This window comes from Lucilia sericata, unplaced genomic scaffold, assembly GCF_015586225.1.
Source record: "Lucilia sericata isolate MDLA Ls3-8-SP2 unplaced genomic scaffold, ASM1558622v1 Contig000013F_arrow, whole genome shotgun sequence".
Classification (NCBI taxonomy): Eukaryota; Metazoa; Arthropoda; class Insecta; order Diptera; family Calliphoridae; genus Lucilia; species Lucilia sericata.
In genome coordinates this window covers 1,196,358-1,216,618 of record NW_023994052.1, presented here as the reverse complement: position 1 = coordinate 1,216,618, position 20,261 = coordinate 1,196,358, and the positions used below count along the sequence as shown (strand labels likewise).

The 20,261-nt window shown below is 32.3% G+C and overlaps 1 protein-coding gene across 1 annotated transcript; it reads left to right on the top strand.

The window, feature by feature from the left end:
* The first annotated feature begins 11,145 nt into the window (after positions 1-11,145).
* LOC119604402 lies at positions 11,146-14,133 on the top strand. Its single transcript, XM_037956975.1, has 4 exons — positions 11,146-11,173; positions 13,605-13,798; positions 13,865-13,979; positions 14,036-14,133. Exons 1-4 carry the CDS (start codon positions 11,146-11,148, stop codon positions 14,131-14,133), a joined length of 435 nt encoding a protein of 144 aa, XP_037812903.1.
* The last annotated feature ends 6,128 nt before the right edge of the window (positions 14,134-20,261 follow it).

Sequence of the window (20,261 nt, the reverse complement as noted above, 5' to 3'; positions counted from 1 at the left end):
AGTTTAAAAGATTATAACTTTAGATCTAGTCGTCTGATTTACATTATTTCTTTAATATAAAAAAATTAGGAAAAAAGTGGGACACTTCTGTTAAACATAAGGTACTATGTAATCCAAGCTTATTTTAAAAGCCCTGTTTAGGAAATTTGCATATGCATTCCAACACTTCAGCCGTAAATTAATTATTGTAATTGGAATATAATCTTAAGATTGATAAAATTTTATCAAACAGTTATCAATTTTACAAATAAATTTTTTTAATTAATTAGGAAATTAAAAAAAGTTTAACCAAAGGAGCTGTAGAAAAATATAAGCTAGTTCCTCGAATCGAATATTTTTAAAATTTAGACGGGCTGCATTATTATTTACTTAAAAATTTCATTTAAATAATCTTTGAATACAAAGCAAATAAAAGTATTCGAAACCGGGTTTTAAAAAGTGAAAAAACCGGGTTATTCGATATTCGAAAAATCAACATTAAGAAAAAACCGACACTGATAAAGCAGAAAAACCCGGTTTTAAAACCGGTCGAAAAATCGAGTCGATCACCCTATTATACATACATATATGTAAATCGTCATTCGTAGCAACTTTTAAGCGATATTATCAACATATAAATGAATAAAAAATGCCTTAAAATCTAAAGAAAAATCGCTAGATTTCCCGCTAATAGCTAAATCATATTTTCCCCCGCAAAATGGGATTAAAAATCGCTAGATTTGATGAGAAAATAGCTAAATTGGCAACAGTGCTTACAACATTTTTAAGAAAACGTTTCTAATTCTAGAAACTATTATTTTGTACTGTGAAAACTGAAACACTTATACATTAAATGTTATAAACCAAATAAGAATTATATCAATTCATTTTAGTACATTCCAAAACTGGTTTTATTGTTGTATTCCATATGCTGACATAAAAATAAAACTCAAACAAAAACATTTATTGAATCAGTAAAAATATTACTGAAAGTTAAATTTATTTCAATAAAGTGTTTGTTAGAAAATATTTTCCTTCTGTGTGAACATCAAACAAATTCGTTATAAACCCAAATAAAAATATTTATAAAAATCGAAATTAAATTTAAGCAAACGATTGTTAAGAAAAAAATTGTGCATATTTTTTTCTGTGTACAGAAATGTTACTGTGAATTTTTTTCCGATCGGTCTATAATTGGTCATATCTCCCATACTAGGTCCTGCCCCGAAAATCACTCTAACCGTGTTTAACTAGTTGCATTAGTGCCGGTTCACTCAGGCAAACTTTTTGTGGAAAACTTTTGATTTTTGTGTATGAGAGAAAGGGAAAGAAATATCAATCATATATTTCTCTCACACATAAAATCAAAAGTTTCCCCAAAAAAGTTTCCCTGTGTGAACCGGCACTTATCAATTTGTGTAGAACAATATTATATATATTTTGAATTTGCTTAAATCTTTTACACACATGCATAAATGCAAATTACTAAATAGCGCTAAAGCATATCTTTGGACGCTATAAAAATATAAAAGAAAATGGCGTTTGTAATGTTCAATAAATCTTGCAATTGTAACAGATTTAAGCTGTCTAACTCTTTTGGTTTTTCTATTTAAGGCATGAGAAAACTTATTTCTACAAATATTTGATCAATTAAAACAGTATTAATATAAAAGTAGCTGGTGGAGGGTATTTAAGATTCGGCTCAGCCGAATATAGCACTCTAAATTGTTTTTAATGTATATTTTAATTTGAGGAAAAAAGCTAAATCAATGTTAATTTACATACATCGATCTATAGATTTAATATTATAAATCATTTAACATTTTAACAAAAAGCTAGTACATATGTATGTATATATCGAGCCCTTTTTGCAAAATGGACGCAAGCGACATGATTTTCGATTTTCGTTTTTTTATAGAAATCTATAATTTAGGTCTATTAGCATCATCTCTGAAAATTTCGTAGCTATAGATCCAATAGTTTCAACTTTACAAGAAAAAGAGAAAAGACGTAAGTACACATTTATTTTCTGTTTATGAATTTTGTAACAGCAAGGTGTCCGTTACGTCTAAATTTTCTTTTAAAATATATTAAATAGAAAAATTTTGAACAAATTAACGTATTAAATTTGTTTGTGAATGAAATTCCACATATCTGAGTATAATTGTTATAAATTCATGTAATTATCACTATGTCATTATAATTTATGTGCTGAAATTTATAATTTTCTATAACTTTTTATGAATTTAGTTCATTCTAACTAATAATTACATTGCATTTATATTATTACCATTTAACCAACTCTTATATTTGGTTGTAAATTTGTGGATTTCGGAAGGCGGACCTATATATGAAATCTTAATGAATCTATACTACCAGAATTTACTTATTTATTCGATATATGGCGAATTGTACTACCATGTATGGATATTAATGTGGACATCTGGGTGATTTTCAGAATACGGCCTTTAACGAGGGATTTGGTCAGTTGTGCACCGAGGTCTATATAATGTAAAGGCGTGATTAGTTTCAAAAACAAATCATTTTTGTAGAATTTTACCATACTTTCGTAATTTTTGAAAGATTTATTAACTTTTAACTTATTTTATGTATGAGGGACATATGAACACATCCTAAAACAACATCATACATCAAATTTCGTTGCTATACTGATATTTTTAAGTCAGCTATGGTCATGAAGTCATTTTCTTAAAGAATCCATATATGGAGGCTAGGGTCAAATATTGCCTGATATCTTTTATACTTCCCAACATAATTTACAGGTATATAAAACTGACTTCTGCAAAATTTTACAGCTATTGCTACATAAAAAACATATTTATTAACGCTTTAACTATATTCCGCGGGGCACTTATATGGGAGCTAGGTGAAATCATGAATCAATTTTGCCCATTTTTAACACCAAACAATATTTGTCATCAATGAGCATTTTTGGAGAATTGACAACGGATATCACTAGATCGTCTTAAAAACTTATAAAAAATATTTATTACACTCTTAAATTTCAGATATATACAAATTATATAAAGATATACACAAAAAATTATTTTTTTTAGACAGAGAATTTAGACGTAACCGCCTCAACTTTGTTTATATCATAAAAATTTGTCTCGACAAAAAAGTCGTAAGCGACAAAAAAAATCAGATATAGCGTAAATATAAAATCGAAACAAATTGCATCTTATAGTTTAGATATAATAATATATATTAACGGAGTTTCGCAATAATCCTATGTCCTACTTCGAAGATAATTAAAAAAATGCTCTCCTGTAAAATTTAGTTTTTGTCGTTTACGTCTTTTGTGCGAAAAGGGCTCGATATAAATGAATGAATTTCTCTCGTACAAACTTGAAGACACACACTCATTAAATTTTCTTTTGTTTCTGGTGTCGCATCAATTGCGATTAATTTGCATTTCAAACGCTTTTATGTCTTATTAAGAATTAAAACACGGAAAAGGCGGTTACTGTGTAAAACATTCATTCGATGAACTAAGCAACGACGATCCTTTTTTTGCACACATATGTATGTATACATATATTTTGTCCATATGGAGCCCTATTTGCAAAAAAGAGGCAACCGACATGATTAAATATATATATACATACATACATACATACATACATACATACATACATACATACATACATACATACATACATACATACATACATACATACATACATACATACATACATACATACATACATACATACATACATACATACATACATACATACATACATACATACATACATACATACATATGTAATAATATATGTTTGTTTTAATAATATTACAAATATTTAAACAACAATTTAAAAATGGTGTTTTTACAGTGATTTTGACAGTTTTTTTCGTTATTGCACTTTCTCCTCTTTTTCGCATTCCTTAGGATATTCAAACGATTAATCGTCGTTCGGTTAATCCGTAATTTTTTCGATTAATAGCTCGAATAAATGAAAATTGACAAAAATAACGAATAGTTTTCATCAACCGATTAATAGAAACATACTATTTAACATTAAAATTGATGTATGTATATTTCATACAATATTCAATATTTCGCTACACTCATCGTAATGGAATGAAATAAATATTATTGTAAATTTTCAGACAGTGCAATATACATTTAGGTATATATGCAATATAAAAATGTCCCCTTTTATATATTTTCATACATTTTCCTTCGTTCAATATTGAAAATATAATAAGGACCTTAACAGTTTGATTTTATGATTCTAGTCTCAATATTACAGAAAATTTCAAAGATAACAGTTGGAGAACGAAAGGGTAGCAAAATTTTTTTTTTTATTAAAATTAGTGCCGTATTCGGCTATTGCGAATCTCAAATACCGTCCACCCTTAAAGATACTTTTTATGGAAGCCCATCTAAATAGTTTTAGTTACGTATTTAACCCTTTCCGCGGTTTTGTCGAATATATTCGACATTACAATAGACTCTATTTTTAAGCATTTTTTGGGTATAATATTTAACTTTAGTTTTAATTTTTTTCTTTTAGATGAAAATGAAGACTTTATTATATTTATAATTGAGATTTTGAAAGATCTTCCGTATTTTAAAAGTATTTAAAAATCAGATTTTAAGAAATTGCCACTTATGACAATTTTAATTTAAAAAGTGCTTTTTAACAATGTTTAAAAAACAGCTTCATTTAATGGCCAAAAAAATTGTATTTTAGGAGATCGGACTATGCAGATTTAAATTGTATTGTATTGAAAGAAGTTTAAGAAGACATTTTACAAAAAAAATTATAAAAAATATTGGTGGTACTTTTTGGAGACTGTTTTTCGAATGTCGAATATATTCGACATTTAACTTTGAGCTTCTATAACTCACTAGGAAAAACTCAAATTCAAAAAATATTATTTTTCCCGGATTCAGCATACTCAAATTATCTTAAATATAAGTTTTCAAGTTTTTTTCTAGACATAAATTATTTTTGACCCTGAAAGGGTTAATAAATTGTGAAGAGTTATGCCCCTATTATGGTTTACAACTCAACTCTACTTTAGTTGAAAATTTTTTAATTGGCATTACCGATTTCAACTCAACCTGTCAAAAATATTTAAGTTGAAATTATATTACACTAGCTAAAACCCGGCGTTCTTTGCTACTCCTGTCGATATAAAATAAAAAAATTTCAAAATATATTGATATACATTTTTTGTTTATAAAAATTTTATTAATATTTGTTTGTCACTATCCAAAACCATAACGTAATAAGACAAAGAAAGTTTGATATTTAAAGTATTTTATTAATTAATAATATTTATGACATATATTATTTCTTAATAATTATTTCTTATTCCTACTCATTAGCATAAATTTACAAAATATTACAAAATTACTAAAATATAATTGACTTAATATTTACAATTAAAATTTTTCTTAATAATTATTTCCTATTCTAAAGCCTTGGGATATACAATATTTTTCGTTTTCCCCTCAGGCGCGTAGATATACAAATTTAAAGTCGAATGGCATTTCCGATGTTGTCATTGGGATCCGAGGTAGTAAGACATCCGTTCCTTTATATTGGCCAGTTGTAATCGTTGCTTCGATTAAGTTGTTCATTAATTTCTTATTAATTGGAACGCCAATTTTCAACTTCAATTCGTGGGGATACATTGACGACATCATCATTATTTGTAACAGTATCGATGGATTTATATGTTTTTAAATTACCATCGATTCTATTCAAAATAATATTATTGATACAATTAACGTCAATGTTTTTGGGTGCCAGTAAAGCACGCTCACATAACCACTGCCCATTTTTGAAATTACGTTGAAGATTTGGAAAAACACAATTTATTAACGTGTTCTTTGATTGTGTGATCCTGCAAAAGTTAGGGCAGTGTCACACGTTCAATATACATATATCGTGATATTTGCTGTATTGTGATATGTATTGAACGTGTAGCATGTAATATTGATGGATCGTATTCCATATCACAGAAAACCCCAATTTTGTGAAATCCAAAATTATTATCAATATTTATAATGGATCACGTGATAAATATTGAAGGTGTAGCATGTTTTGTGATATCAATCACGATACTTTTGTAAAATTTGGAAAAATAAATAAAATAAAATAAAACAAATAACAATGAAATATTGTGTTAAAAGTTGTTAAAAAATATAACAGAAAATTACTTTTTTCTAAATTTGTGTTAATTCGGGATTTTCGAGGCATTAGTTTAATCATCTGCTGACCCGTATACCATAAAATATTGCAAATACTGACGTAAAAAATATTGAACGTGTAGATTACTTTTTTCTAAATTTGTGTTAATTCGGGATTTTCGAGGCATTAGTTTAATCATCTGCTGACCCGTATACCATAAAATATTGCAAATACTGACGTAAAAAATATTGAACGTGTAGCATACCCGAGGTATTCATCAATCCATTAAAATGGGTCGTGATTCATATTGATCAATATATATTGAACGTGTGCCAGTGCCCTTAGAGGGAAACTTTACACAATTTGTGGTTGGCTCAATTGGCATTTTACCATTTCCTAAATCCAGCAATTGTTTTGCAAAACCTGAAGTTAAATCTAAGGATTTCTTGTGGGCCATGGTGCATTCATCCCACAATATTATTTTATATGTTTGCAGAATTTTACCCATTGAAGAATTTTTCTTAACATTACATGCATAATCTTCAGAAAATTGTGTTTTCAACGGTAATTTGACTGCATACTGCGCATTTCTGCCTCCATCTAAAAGTATTGCTGCAATACCTGATGACGCAATGGCTAAGGCAATATTCTTTTGTGATCGAACTTTAGCTAAAATTAATGAGATGAGAAAGGTTTTTCCGGTTCCTCCTGACGCATCAATGAAATAAAATCCTCCTTGTAAGAAATAATTATTAAGAAATACTATATGTACATAAATATCATTATTTAATAAAATACTTTAAATATCAAACATAAGACAAATTACTTTATGGTTTTGGATAGTGACAAACAAATAAAAATAAAATTTTTATAAACAAAAAATGCATATCAATATATTTTGAAATTTTTTTATTTTATATCGACAGGAGTAGCAAAACACGCCGGATTTTAGCAAGTTTTTATATATATATAGAAGATAGATAGATTCATATGGGAGGTGCCAAGCCCCGCTTATGAAAGTCCGTCCATTTTTCTCGCAAATATTCATATGGATGTTAAAGGTCTTCGTGCAAAATTTTAAGATTAGAACTCCAATAGTTTTCCAGATAAACGAATTTTGGTATTTAATTCCTATGGGAGATGCCACGCTCCCTATTGGTAGTCCGTCCTAAATATTCATGTCGATACTACAGTGGTTCCGATAAAATTTGAGGACTCTAGCTGTTATATTTTCTCAGATATACTAATTTAAGATTTTCTATATATGGGAGGTGCCACGCCCACTGTAGCTATGCTGCCCATTTTGTCAACATGTGTTCATATGAATGTCAAAGTTGTTCATACAAAATTTGAGGACTCTAGCTGTTGCAATTTCTGAGATATGCGACTTTTAATACTTATTTTGTAGGTGGGCGTGGCACCTCGCCTACTTGAAATTCCAAAACAAAAGGTAGCCTATAGTTCCTTCCGGACATAGCTAAAGACACTCTGAAAATTTCAAGGAAATCGGATTAGCCGTTTAGCTGTCTATAAAGCTCAAACAAACATACATACAAACACACATTCATTTTTATATATATAGATAACAACTTTTTTTGTGGTATTTTTTTAGTGGTTGACAAAAACGTCAAAAAATTACAACTCCTAAGTAGCAGTTGTTTTACATATATTATAAATAAAAATGGAAAGCGGGTAAGTAATTTTGTTTCTAATTGTCTTAAAATATTTTATTAATGAGAAATTTCGAATGATTTTTTCAGAAACAAGTTAGAGTGCTATATTCGGCTATGACGAATCTTAAATACCCTCCACCAGCAAGCTACTTTTTATTAAAACCCATAGAATATTACCGTAGAAGGCCAACTCTCCCGTAAAAACCTAACTCAGCTGTCAAAAAAACCTAACTCTAAATATGTATTAGTAAGATTTTCTTTAGAAGTGTTAGTATATTAAAGCTTTTTACCACACATAGAATGCCCACGTAGTATAAAATCGGTCGAAATAATATTACAATGTTTTTATTGCATTATTTTTCTTAAATTAGTACATTTTAAATTGTAGATTGCATTTATAAAAGTATTATAATATTTTTCATGCATTCTATATTTGTTAAAATGTAAAAATCTTTAATTTCTTGGATTATCATAAATTTGTTCACTACTAAGAAATATGAGGGGTAGGGTCAATTATGGACCGATCCTTATAAAATTTTACAAAGCGATTAAGGTTCCTATAAAATATGTTCATATCGAATTTCATCGCTATAGATGCTTCTTTTAGAAAGTTCTGAGCGTTAAAATCTTTTTCGGAAGGGGACCTTATATGGGGGTAGGATCAATTATGTACCGATCCTTATAAAATCTTACAAAGCGATTTAGGTTTCTATAGAAAATGTTCATGTCGAATTTCATCGCTATAGATGCTTTTTTTGACAGTTACGAGCGTTAAAGTCATTTTCTGAAGGGGACCTTATATGGGGGGTAGGGTCAGTTATGGACCGATCCTTATAAAATTTTATAAAAATATTAAGGTTCCTATTAAATATGTTTGTGTCAAATTTCATCGCTATAACTGCTTCTTTTAGTCAGTTATGAGCGTTAATGTCATTTTCTGAGGGGGGCCTTATATGGGGGATAGGGTCAATTATGGACCGCTCCTTATAAAATTTTACAATGATGTTAAGGTTCCTATAAAATATGTTTATGCCGAATTTCATCGCTAAAGCTGCTTCTTTTAGTCAGTTATGAGCGTTAATGTCATTTTCTGAAGGGGACCTTATATGGGGGGTAGGGTCTATTATGGTCCGATCCTTATAAAATTTTACAAAGATATTGAGGTTCCTAAAAAATATGTATGTGTCGAATTTCATCGCTATAGCTGCTTCTTTTAGTCAGTTATGAGCGTTAATGTAATTTTCTGAGGGGGACCTTATATGGGGGATAGGGTCAATTATGGACCGATCCTTATAAAATTTTACAATGATATTAAGGTTCCTGTAGAATATGTTCATGTCGAATTTCATCGCTATAGATGTTTCTTTTAGTCGGTTATGAGCGTTAAAGTCGTTTTCTGAAGGGGACCTTATATGGGGGCTAGGCGAAATCGTGAACCGATATTGCTCATTTTCAATACCAAACAACTGCATCAATATAAAATATTTGTACAAAATTTCAGCTCGCTAGCTGCTTCCGTTTGGACTCTATCGTGTTTTCAACAGACGGACAGACGGACGGACATGGCTAGATCGTCTTAGAATTTAATAAGGATCCAGAATATATATACTTATGGGTCTTAGATGAATATTTCGATGTGTTACAAACGGAATGACAAAAAAATATACCCCCCATCTTTTTTGATGGTGGGTATAAAAACAAAAAATTAAAAGTCAAACAATTGAAAAAATAATTTTTTGGTTTGTGAAAATTAAAAAGATTTCGATAAAGAAAATATATTAAAACAATTTAAAAACAAGTAAGAGTGTTATATTCGGCTATGCCGAATCTTATATACCCACCATCAAATCACTGTCATATAAATAAACTTTGATATTTTGAATATTTTATTATTATGTATCGATATTAATGAGAACATCATTGTAATATTTGAAAGAGGTCCATTAATGGGGGTTTAACTATTGACAGTGCTCTTTCGAATTAAATATGTTAATTTATATAGGGAGTAGGGTTATATATACACATATGGACCAATTCTCACAAAAGTCGGTAGGAAGATTTCAGTTTATTTATTTCAAATTTCATAGATCTACTTGTATTTTTTAGCCAGTAATGAGCATTTTCTTAAAGGGACCTTATACGGGGTTAAGGTTAATTATGGACCGATCCTCATAAAATATGGTAGAGAGATTTTAGCTAAAAATTAAAGGTAGAGTCAATTATGGACCGATCCCCACAAAATTTTGTAGAGAGATGTTAGCTCATACAAAACTATATCGAATTTCATCGCCTTACCCGCTTTTTTAGGCCAGTAATGAGCGTTAAAGTAATTTGCTGTTAGGGACCTTATATGTGGGATAGGGTCATTTAAGGCCCGATCCACATAAAGGTTTTGGCTCCTAAGATACTTATTTCTGTCAAATTTCTTCGCTATACTCGTATTTTTACGCCAATAATGAGCGTTAAAGACATTTTCAGAAGGGGACCTTATATGGGCGGATAGGGGCAATTATGGACCGATCCACATAAAATTTGGTAGAGAGAAGTCATATAAAACTTACTTCTGTGAAATTTCATCGCTATACTCGTATTTTTATGCCAGTAATGAGCGTTAAAGTAATTTTATGGAGGGGACCTTATATGGGGGGTAGGATCAATTACGGACCGATACACATATAGTTTGGTGGAGAGATATTGGCTTGCATGAAACTTACGTGTGTCAAATTTCATCGCTATATTCGTATGTTTAAGCCAGTAATCAGCATTATAGTCATTTTCCAAAGAGGACCTTATATGGGGGGTAGGGCCAATTATGGACCGATCCACATAAAATTTGGTAAAGAGATTTTGGCTCATATAAAACTTACTGTAAAATTTCATCGCTATATTCGTATTTTTAAACCAGTAATGAGCGTTAAAGTAATTTATGGAGGGGACCTTCTATGGGAAGTAGGGGCAATTATGGACCGTTCCACATGAAATTTTGTGGAGAGATTTTTACTCGTATGAAACTTACTCATGTCAAATTTCATCGCTATACTCGTATTTTTACGCCAATAATGAGCGTTAAAGTCATTTTCTGAAGGGAACCTTATATGGGGGGTAGGGCCAATTATGAACCGATCCACATAAAATTTGGTAGAGAGATTTTGGCTCATATAAAACTTACTTCTGTGAAATTTCATCGCTATATTCGTATTTTTAAGCCAGTAATGAGCGTTAAAGTAATTTTATGGAGGGGACCTTATATGGGGGGTAGGGGCAATTAAGGACCGATCCACATATAGTTTGGTGGAGAGATATTGGCTTGCAAGAAACCCATGTTTAGCAAATTTCGTCGCTATATTCGTATGTTTAAGCCAGTAATCAGAATTATAGTAATTTTCAAAAGGGGACCTTATATGGGGGGTAGGGCCAATTGTGGTTCTATGTCCGACATAATTCAGAATTTTATTTCGGAGGTTAAAAAACTGACTTATGCTAAATTTTGTGCCATTTGCTTCATAAACAACGAATTTGTGAATGTTTGAAGCTTTTTACACAATATTCCGGGGGTACATTTGTATGGGGGCTATGTGAAATCGTTGACCGATTTTGCCCATTTTCAATACCAAACATTTCTGATCAATAAAAAATATTTTGGGAAAATTTCATCTCAATATCTCTTTTTTTGTGGACGCTATCGTGCCAACAACAGACAGACGGACATAGCCAGATCGTCTTAGAATCTTACGAGGTCCCAGAATATATATACTTTATGGGGTCTGTGAACAATATTTCGATGTGTTACACACGGAATGACAAAATCAATATACCCCCCATCTTTTTTGATGGTGGGTATAAAAATAAATAATGTGTGTTTGTGTTATAAAAATTGTGTCGGAATCGTTTTTTTTTGTGCGAATGTTGGACCTGAAATATTGAATATTTGTTGTTGTAGCTTTGTGTTGAATTCACACAGAACGTGTAAGTGTGAAGAGAGAAAGCTCTTTTTTTCGTGGTAAAGCTTGAGTTGTATGTGTATTATGTGTATTATCTATGCATTTAACTATCTAATCTTTAGATAAATTTTTGCATATGTCAAACTAATTTTAATTAGATCCAGAAAAATTTAGATTAATAGGCCAGTTCGAAAACATTTTAATATAATGATTTATCTATACACAGAACATATTCATTTTAAACTTTATCCGGATATAATCATTTAATAGCGAATTAAGTGGTATTAAGTGATTTTCAGAAGTATACCTTATATGGGAGCTAAGACAACTTATGGACCGATCCGGAAAAAATTCCATAGAATGATTTATATATACAAAATACACATTTATGTCCAATTTTATCCCGATAACTTTGATTGTCAATTTGCATTTGAGTAATTTTCGGAAATGGTCCTTATATGGGAGTTGTGACCAATTATCGACCGATATGTCAAAATATGTGCGTTTAAGTGATTTTCGGAAGTGGACTTTATATGTATAGGAGCTATAACCTTACACAAAACATATTTGTGTCGAATTTTATCAAGATATCTTTATTTGATAATGAAATATGTGCTTTTAAGTGATTTCTTTTGAAGTGGACCTTATATAGGAACTATTACCATATATGGACCAATCCGGACAAAATTTGGTAGAATGATTTATATGCTCACAAACCATATTCAAGTCGTACTTTATCTCGATAGCTTTATTATTCAAAGAAATATATGCGTTTAAGTGATTTTCGTAAGTGGACCCTCTATGGGAGCCTATCCGGAAAAAATTTCGTAGAGTGATTCATATAAAGACAAAACATATTTGTGTCGAATTTTACCAAGATAACTTTATTTGGTTATTTCTTTGGAAATAACCATTTAATGTAGCTGTGAACTCAAAATTACGCTCAAAATCGAGAGAAATTAAAAAAAATCTTGGGGCACCGGTGTCCGTATACGTGAAAGAGCTAAGTGATTTTCGGAAGTGGGACTTATATGGGAGCTATTACCAATAATGGACCGATCCGGGAAAAAAGTGGTAGAATGATTTATATGTACACAATACATATTCAAGTCGAATTTTATCCTTATAGCTTTAGAATTTAATGAAATATATGCGTTTAAGTGATTTTCAGAAGTGGACCTTATATGGGAGCTATGACCAATTATGAGCCTATCCGGAAAAAATTTCGTAGAGTGACTCATATAAAGACAAAACATATTTGTGTCGAATTTTATCCCAATAGCTTTATAATTCAATGATATATATGAAATATATATAAATTTTATCAAGATAGCTTTATTTGACAATGAAATATATGCGTAATTTTTTTCGAGGTAGTCTGAAATTTTTACTAATAACTTTTTACGTGCTAAGATTTTGAACATAATTGATCACTTCCTCGAAAAAATAATCTGTGTCAAAATTCATCGAAATATCTTTGGTAGTTTCTGAGGAAACTTCAAAAGAATTAGGAAAAAAACGTAATTTTTTTCGAGGTAGTCTGAAATTTTTACTAATAACTTTTTACGTGCTGAACCGATATTGCAGATTTTCAATACCAAACTGCTTAGGATAATAATAAAATTTTGGGTGAATTTGGTTGATTTCCTTTTCTTAGTTTTAACGTGAGCGTGTTTTACACAGACAGACAGACGGACATAGCTAAACGACTCAGAATTTCATAAGGACCCAGAATATATATACTTTGTTGGGTCTTAGATGAATATTTCTTGGTGTTACACACGGAAACAAACAAACAAACTTATATATACCCTCTATCACCACTGATGGTGGTGGAGGGTATAAAAACAGAGTTACAACAAAACAACAGTTTGACAAACTTGTGGAATTAATGGAGAAGCATCCCGAAACAGGTCGAGGTAAACCTCAGTTTGGATGCAGCAAAAATAAAACCAAAGAATTGTGGGAGGAATTTTCCGTTGAGCTGAACAATTTAGGTCCGCCATCAAGAACTGCGCAAGAGTGGGGACGGGTAATTAATGGTTAGGAAAGTAGACCAATAGAATTAAATTGGAATGGTATTTTATGTGTATTATAGGTTTGGATACACTATAAGGCAAATTTGAAACGAAAGCTTACTAACAACAGGAGCAATTTACTGCCAACTGGTGGTGGACACTCGCAAGAAGTGTCGCTGAATCCACTGGAGGAAAGTTTAGCGAATTTAATACAAATAAGGGACAATCATTCGGTGTTGAAAATATACAAGCGGAAAAGGGTGTCGATACAATTATGGACAATTTCATTGCTGCTTCATCTAATCCTTGTGAAGTTAAAATAAAAAGCCTTGACCGCCCCACTTCATGAGAGCCCTTCAATAGATATAAATGTTTCGTAAATGGTTAAATGTTCCTTTGCTAAAAGTCCTTTAACTAATTATTTTAGAATAGTATAGTTTTTAGAACACATGAAGTGATATTTTTTTGTTGTATGCTGTTATTTTTAAGTTACTTTTTATACCCTCCACCACCATCAGTGGTGATAGAGGGTATATATAAGTTTGTCGTTCCGTGTGTAACACCAAGAAATATTCATCTAAGACCCAACAAAGTATATATATTCTAGGACCTTATGAAATTCTGAGTCGATTTAGCTATGTCCGTCTGTCTGTGTAAAACACGCTCACGTTAAAACTAAGAAAAGGAAATCAACCAAATTCACCCAAAATATTTATTATTATCCTAAGCAGTTTGGTATTGAAAATCAGCGATATCGATTCAGCACGTAAAAAGTTATGAGAAAAATTTCAGACTACCTCGAAAAAAATTACGTTTTTTTCCCTAATTCTTTTGAAGTTTTCTCAGAAACTACCAAAGATATTTCGATGAATTTTGTCACAGTGATCAATTATGTTCAAAATCTTTGCAATCGATCCAATATTTCCCATAGCCCCCATACAAAGGTATATATTCACGGAAATTAGTTTATCATACTTAATAACTCCCTCAAATATATCGGTATCAACACAAAATTTTGTACATGCAAATATAATATGAACAGAAATCATACTATCAACGTAGATCTCAGTCGGTCCACAATTGGTCATAGTTGAACATTCGAGTTGAACATGTTTTGTGTACATACAAATCATCCTACCAAATTTTTTACGGATCGGTCCATTATTGGTCATAGCTCCCATATAAGGCCCACTTCCGAAAATCATTTAAAAGCACATATTTCATTGTCAAATAAAGCTATCTTGATAAAATTTGACACAAATATGTTTAGTCTAAATATAAATCACTCTACGACATTTTTTCCGGATAGGCCCATAATTGGTCATAGCTCCCATATAAGGTCCACTTCCGAAAATCACATAAACGCATATATTTCATTGAATTATAAAGCTATTGGGATAAAATTCGACACAAATATGTTTTGTCTTTATATGGGTCACTCTACCAAAATTTTTTACGGATCGGTCCATTATTGGTCATAGCTCCCATATAAGGCCCACTTCCGAAAATCACTTAAATGCACATATTTCATTGTCAAATAAAGCTATCTTGATAAAATTCGCCACAAATATGTTTTGTCTTTATATGAGTCACTCTACGAAGTTTTTTCCGGATAGGCTCATAATTGGTCATAGCTCCCATATAAGGTCCACTTCCGAAAATCACTTAAACGCATATATTTCATTAAATTCTAAAGATATTGGGATAAAATTCGACACAAATATGTATTGTGTACATATAAATCATTCTACCACTTTTTTCTCGGATCGCTCCATTATTAGTAATAGCTCCCATATAAGTCCCACTTCCGAAAATCACTTAGCTCTTTCACGTATACGGAACACCGGTGTCCCAAGATTTTTATACCCTTCACCTTTGTGAGAAGGGTACATATAAGTTTGTCATTCCGTTTGTAATTTCTATAATATAATTTTCCGACCCCATAAAGTATATATATTCTGGATCCTTATAGGTAGCGGAGTTGATTAAGCTATGTCCGTCTGTCTGTCTGTGTGTTTGTTGAAATCAGTTTTTAGAGGCCCCCAGATATCGGCGAGATCCAAATCTTCAATAATTCTGTTAGACATGCTTTCGAGAACATCGCTATTTAAAATCAGCAAAATCGGTCCATAAAAACCGGAGATTAGCAAAATCCGAGACAACCTCTGAAAATTTCATAAAAAATAAAATTTTTTTCATGCTTTGATATACGCAACAACAACAACACTGCTTATTCATTTAGTATTTCGTTTCATGTGTTTGGATGGCTGTGTGTTTCATTGCCTTGTGTATATTGTTTTTATACCCACCATCAAAAAGATGATTTTGTCATTCCGTGTGTAACACATCGAAATATTGTTCACAGACCCCATAAAGTATATATATTCTGGGACCTCGTAAGATTCTAAGACGATCTGGCTATGTCCGTCTGTCTGTTTTTGGCACGATAGCGTCCACAAAAAAAGAGATATTGAGATGAAATTTTCCCAAAATATTTTTTATTGATCAGAAATGTTTGGTATTGAAAATGGGCAAAATCGGTCAACGATTTCACATAGCCCCCATACAAATGTACCCCCGGAATATTGTGTAAAAAGCTTCAAACATTCACAAATTCGTTGTTTATGAAGCAAATGACACAAAATTTAGCATAAGTCAGTTTTTTAACCTCCGAAATAAAATTCTGAATTATGTCGGACATAGAACCACAATTGGCCCTACCCCCCATATAAGGTCCCCTTTTGAAAATTACTATAATTCTGATTACTGGCTTAAACATACGAATATAGCGACGAAATTTGCTAAACATGGGTTTCTTGCAAGCCAATATCTCTCCACCAAACTATATGTGGATCGGTCCATAATTGACCCTACCCCCCATATAAGGTCCCCTTCAGAAAATGACATTAACGGTCATTATTGGCGTAAAAATACGAGTATAGCGATGAAATTTGACACAAGTAAGTTTTATATGAGCCAAAATCTCTCTACCAAATTTTATGTGGATCGGTTCATAATTGCCCCAACCCCCCATATAAGGTCCCCTCCATAAAATTACTTTAACGCTCATTACTGGCTTAAAAATACGAATATAGCGATGAAATTTCACAGAAGTAAGTTTTATATGAGCCAAAATCTCTCTACCAAATTTTATGTGGATCGGTTCATAATTGGCTCTACCCCCCATATAAGGTTCCCTTCAGAAAATGACTTTAACGCTCATTATTGGCGTAAAAATACGAGTATAGCGACGAAATTTGACATGAGTAAGTTTCATACGAGTAAAAATCTCTCCACAAAATTTCATGTGGAACGGTCCATAATTGCCCCTACTCCCCATATAAGGTCCCCTCCATAAAATTAGTTTAACGCTCATTACTGGTTTAAAAATACGAATATAGGGATGAAATTTTACAGTAAGTTTTATATGAGCCAAAATCTCTTTACCAAATTTTATGTGGATCGGTCCATAATTGGCCCTACCCCCCATATAAGGTCCTCTTTGGAAAATGACTATAATGCTGATTACTGGCTTAAACATACGAATATAGCGATGAAATTTGACACACGTAAGTTTCATGCAAGCCAATATCTCTCCACCAAACTATATGTGTATCGGTCCGTAATTGATCCTACCCCCCATATAAGGTCCCCTCCATAAAATTACTTTAACGCTCATTACTGTCATAAAAATACGAGTATAGCGATGAAATTTCACAGAAGTAAGTTTTATATGACTTCTCTCTACCAAATTTTATGTGGATCGGTCCATAATTGCCCCTATCCGCCCATATAAGGTCCCCTTCTGAAAATGTCTTTAACGCTCATTATTGGCGTAAAAATACGAGTATAGCGAAGAAATTTGACAGAAATAAGTATCTTAGGAGCCAAAATTTGATGGTGGGTATATAAGATTCGGCATAGCCGAATATAACACTCTTACTTGTTTAAATTTGAAAAATACTGAATGAAGTACCTACAAATAAAACATGAAATGAAAAAGAATAATGAAACATTTGAAATTTATTAAAGTGATATCATGATGTTATTTCGTATTCTTCTGGCAATATCATCATCATCTCTTTCAATGTTGAAATTTTCATTACTTTGAACCGTACTTGAAGCGGGTGCAATTTCTTCGGGATGTTCTAATCGAAAGTGTAGGCATCTATTATGCAAGGCACAACAAACGTACACAATATGTGTAGCTTTGTTTGGTGAGTAATGTAAAGCACGTGCAGATAAAAGGCAACAAAATCGGCTACTTAATACTCCAATTGTCCGCTCTACAATATTTCGGGCTTTCGAGTGTATAGTATTGTAGCGAGCTTTTGGGGAACCGACTTCTGGCATGCGAAAAGGAGTCATCAAAAAACATTGTAACAAGCATCGCCTTTAAGAATCAAATCAATACATATTTTTTTTTAATAATATCAATATATGAATACTGTATATTCATATAAATAACACCGTTACCTAAAATCCAGGAAATGTTCTGTACAGTTCTCTGCAAATGCGACTTTAAATCACTTTTTCTATTGAGATAATAGTGTTGCATCTTTGTTTTTGGAGCAATAATGAGAACATGTCTCCCATCGATACATCCCAAAATTTCCGGAAACCCAGTTTTTGAATAAACCACAGTTTTGAAGCGTTTTGCTCTTCTTCAGACATTTGAGTTTTTATCCATTTTGCGCAAACACGCTGTTCGATGATATTTAAAACATCTTTCATAACAACACTTGTTGTAGGCTGCGCCAATCAAACATTAAAATCGTTTCCACAACTTTTTTTATAACTCCCGTCAGCCAGAAATCTAAGTGTTGCACATAGCTTCAATATAGGGGGTATAGCGGTACCACGGACAGGTTTTTGGAAATAATCCTTCAGTTCATTCAGAAGGAAGCAAAAGCCTTCCTTATTTAAACGAAAATACTTTATAAATCTACAAAAACATGTATGAAAAAGTTATTCAACTATAAAAAAACATTTCCTTACATGGTGCTTGGAAGTTCCAAAGGTTTGGAGTGGTCACGGAGATCATTGTGGTTCTACCTACTGTTTCATTATTCCAAGAGGCCTTATGGGATTTTCTCCCATATTTTTAGTTCAGCTTTTGTTGCGTCGAATGGTTTTGCGTTTGTCATGTTAACTGCGTCGATCTCCCTTCCCTTTAAAGCTATTACATTCGTCCTTTCGTTGCCGACTACTTCGGAGTGGGCTGGTAGCCATATGATGTAAACCTTACCTCTGAAGTAGTATTCAGTTAAAGCTTTCTTACAGTCCAATACGGTCTTAGATTTAATTTTATCGGCTGATATCGCCCTAATTGCCTTCTGGCTGTCGTTAAATATATTAAGCGCTGTGGGTGCCATATTTATTGAAATCCAATTTACGCATTCCGTTATTGCTCGGACTTCTGCCTGGAAGCTTATGTTATGATTTGGTAAACGGTGGTATATTTCTGTTTCTGGGTCTTAAATATAGAACTCCAGACTCACTTTAGAGCCATCCGTGTAACAACGGTTTGCTACTGGTATTTGCTCTAATGTTCCGCTTGACCAAGGCATTCTATCTGGGATCAGCGTTCGGCTGTAAGCGCCACCTCATAACTTAAATATGTTCCAATGGGTGGAATATCTAGCAACGTTGCAGTAGTACTCATGGTACTACTAATACCCAAGCAGCATGTATGCTGAACTCACTCACACTTTTTGTCCAAAGCAGTCCATCAGATTATTGAAGGGTCTAATTACACTTTTATAAAGCCAATTTGTCATAGTAGGACTAAGACCCCATTTCATGCCTATAGTTCTCCTACATATCGCCCAGCACCGATGTCCTATCCTCAATGTGGTGTCTCCATTTTAATTTCTCGTCGAGGATTACACCTAAGTACTTAACTTTGTCTGTCATCGGTATCTTCTTGTCCAGGAAGCAAGGTTCAGTATACGTAGAAATTTTTGTCTTTCTTGTGAAAAGACAGATTTCCGTCTTCGCCGGGTTAACATTGAGATCCCTCGGTTGAATCCAGCTCAAGGCCGTATTCAGAGCCACCTCAGTTCTTCTACATAAGTAATTTGGATCCTTTCCCTTTAAAAGTATTACGACATCGTCTGCATAGCAGACAGGTTTAAGACCTTTCTCAGTTAGGTCCCTTAGGAGGCTATTAATCGTGGTAACCGAGTAAAGTGACAAAATGCCACCTTGTGGTATACCGCGAAATACCTTTTTCCTGATAGTTATATCGTACATCTCGCAGCTTATCCATCTGTTCCAGCACCAGGTCAACATAAAACTTGTCTGGGGATAGGATAAGAGTACCAATGTGCACGTTATCGAAGGTGCCAATTCTTACCGCTAGTGTATACAGTTTGCTATCAAAGGATACACTTACATATGTAGTGGACAACTTCGTTTAAAGCGGTTTCCACCGATCGTCCCTTTACATAAACATGCTGCATATATTTAAAGTCT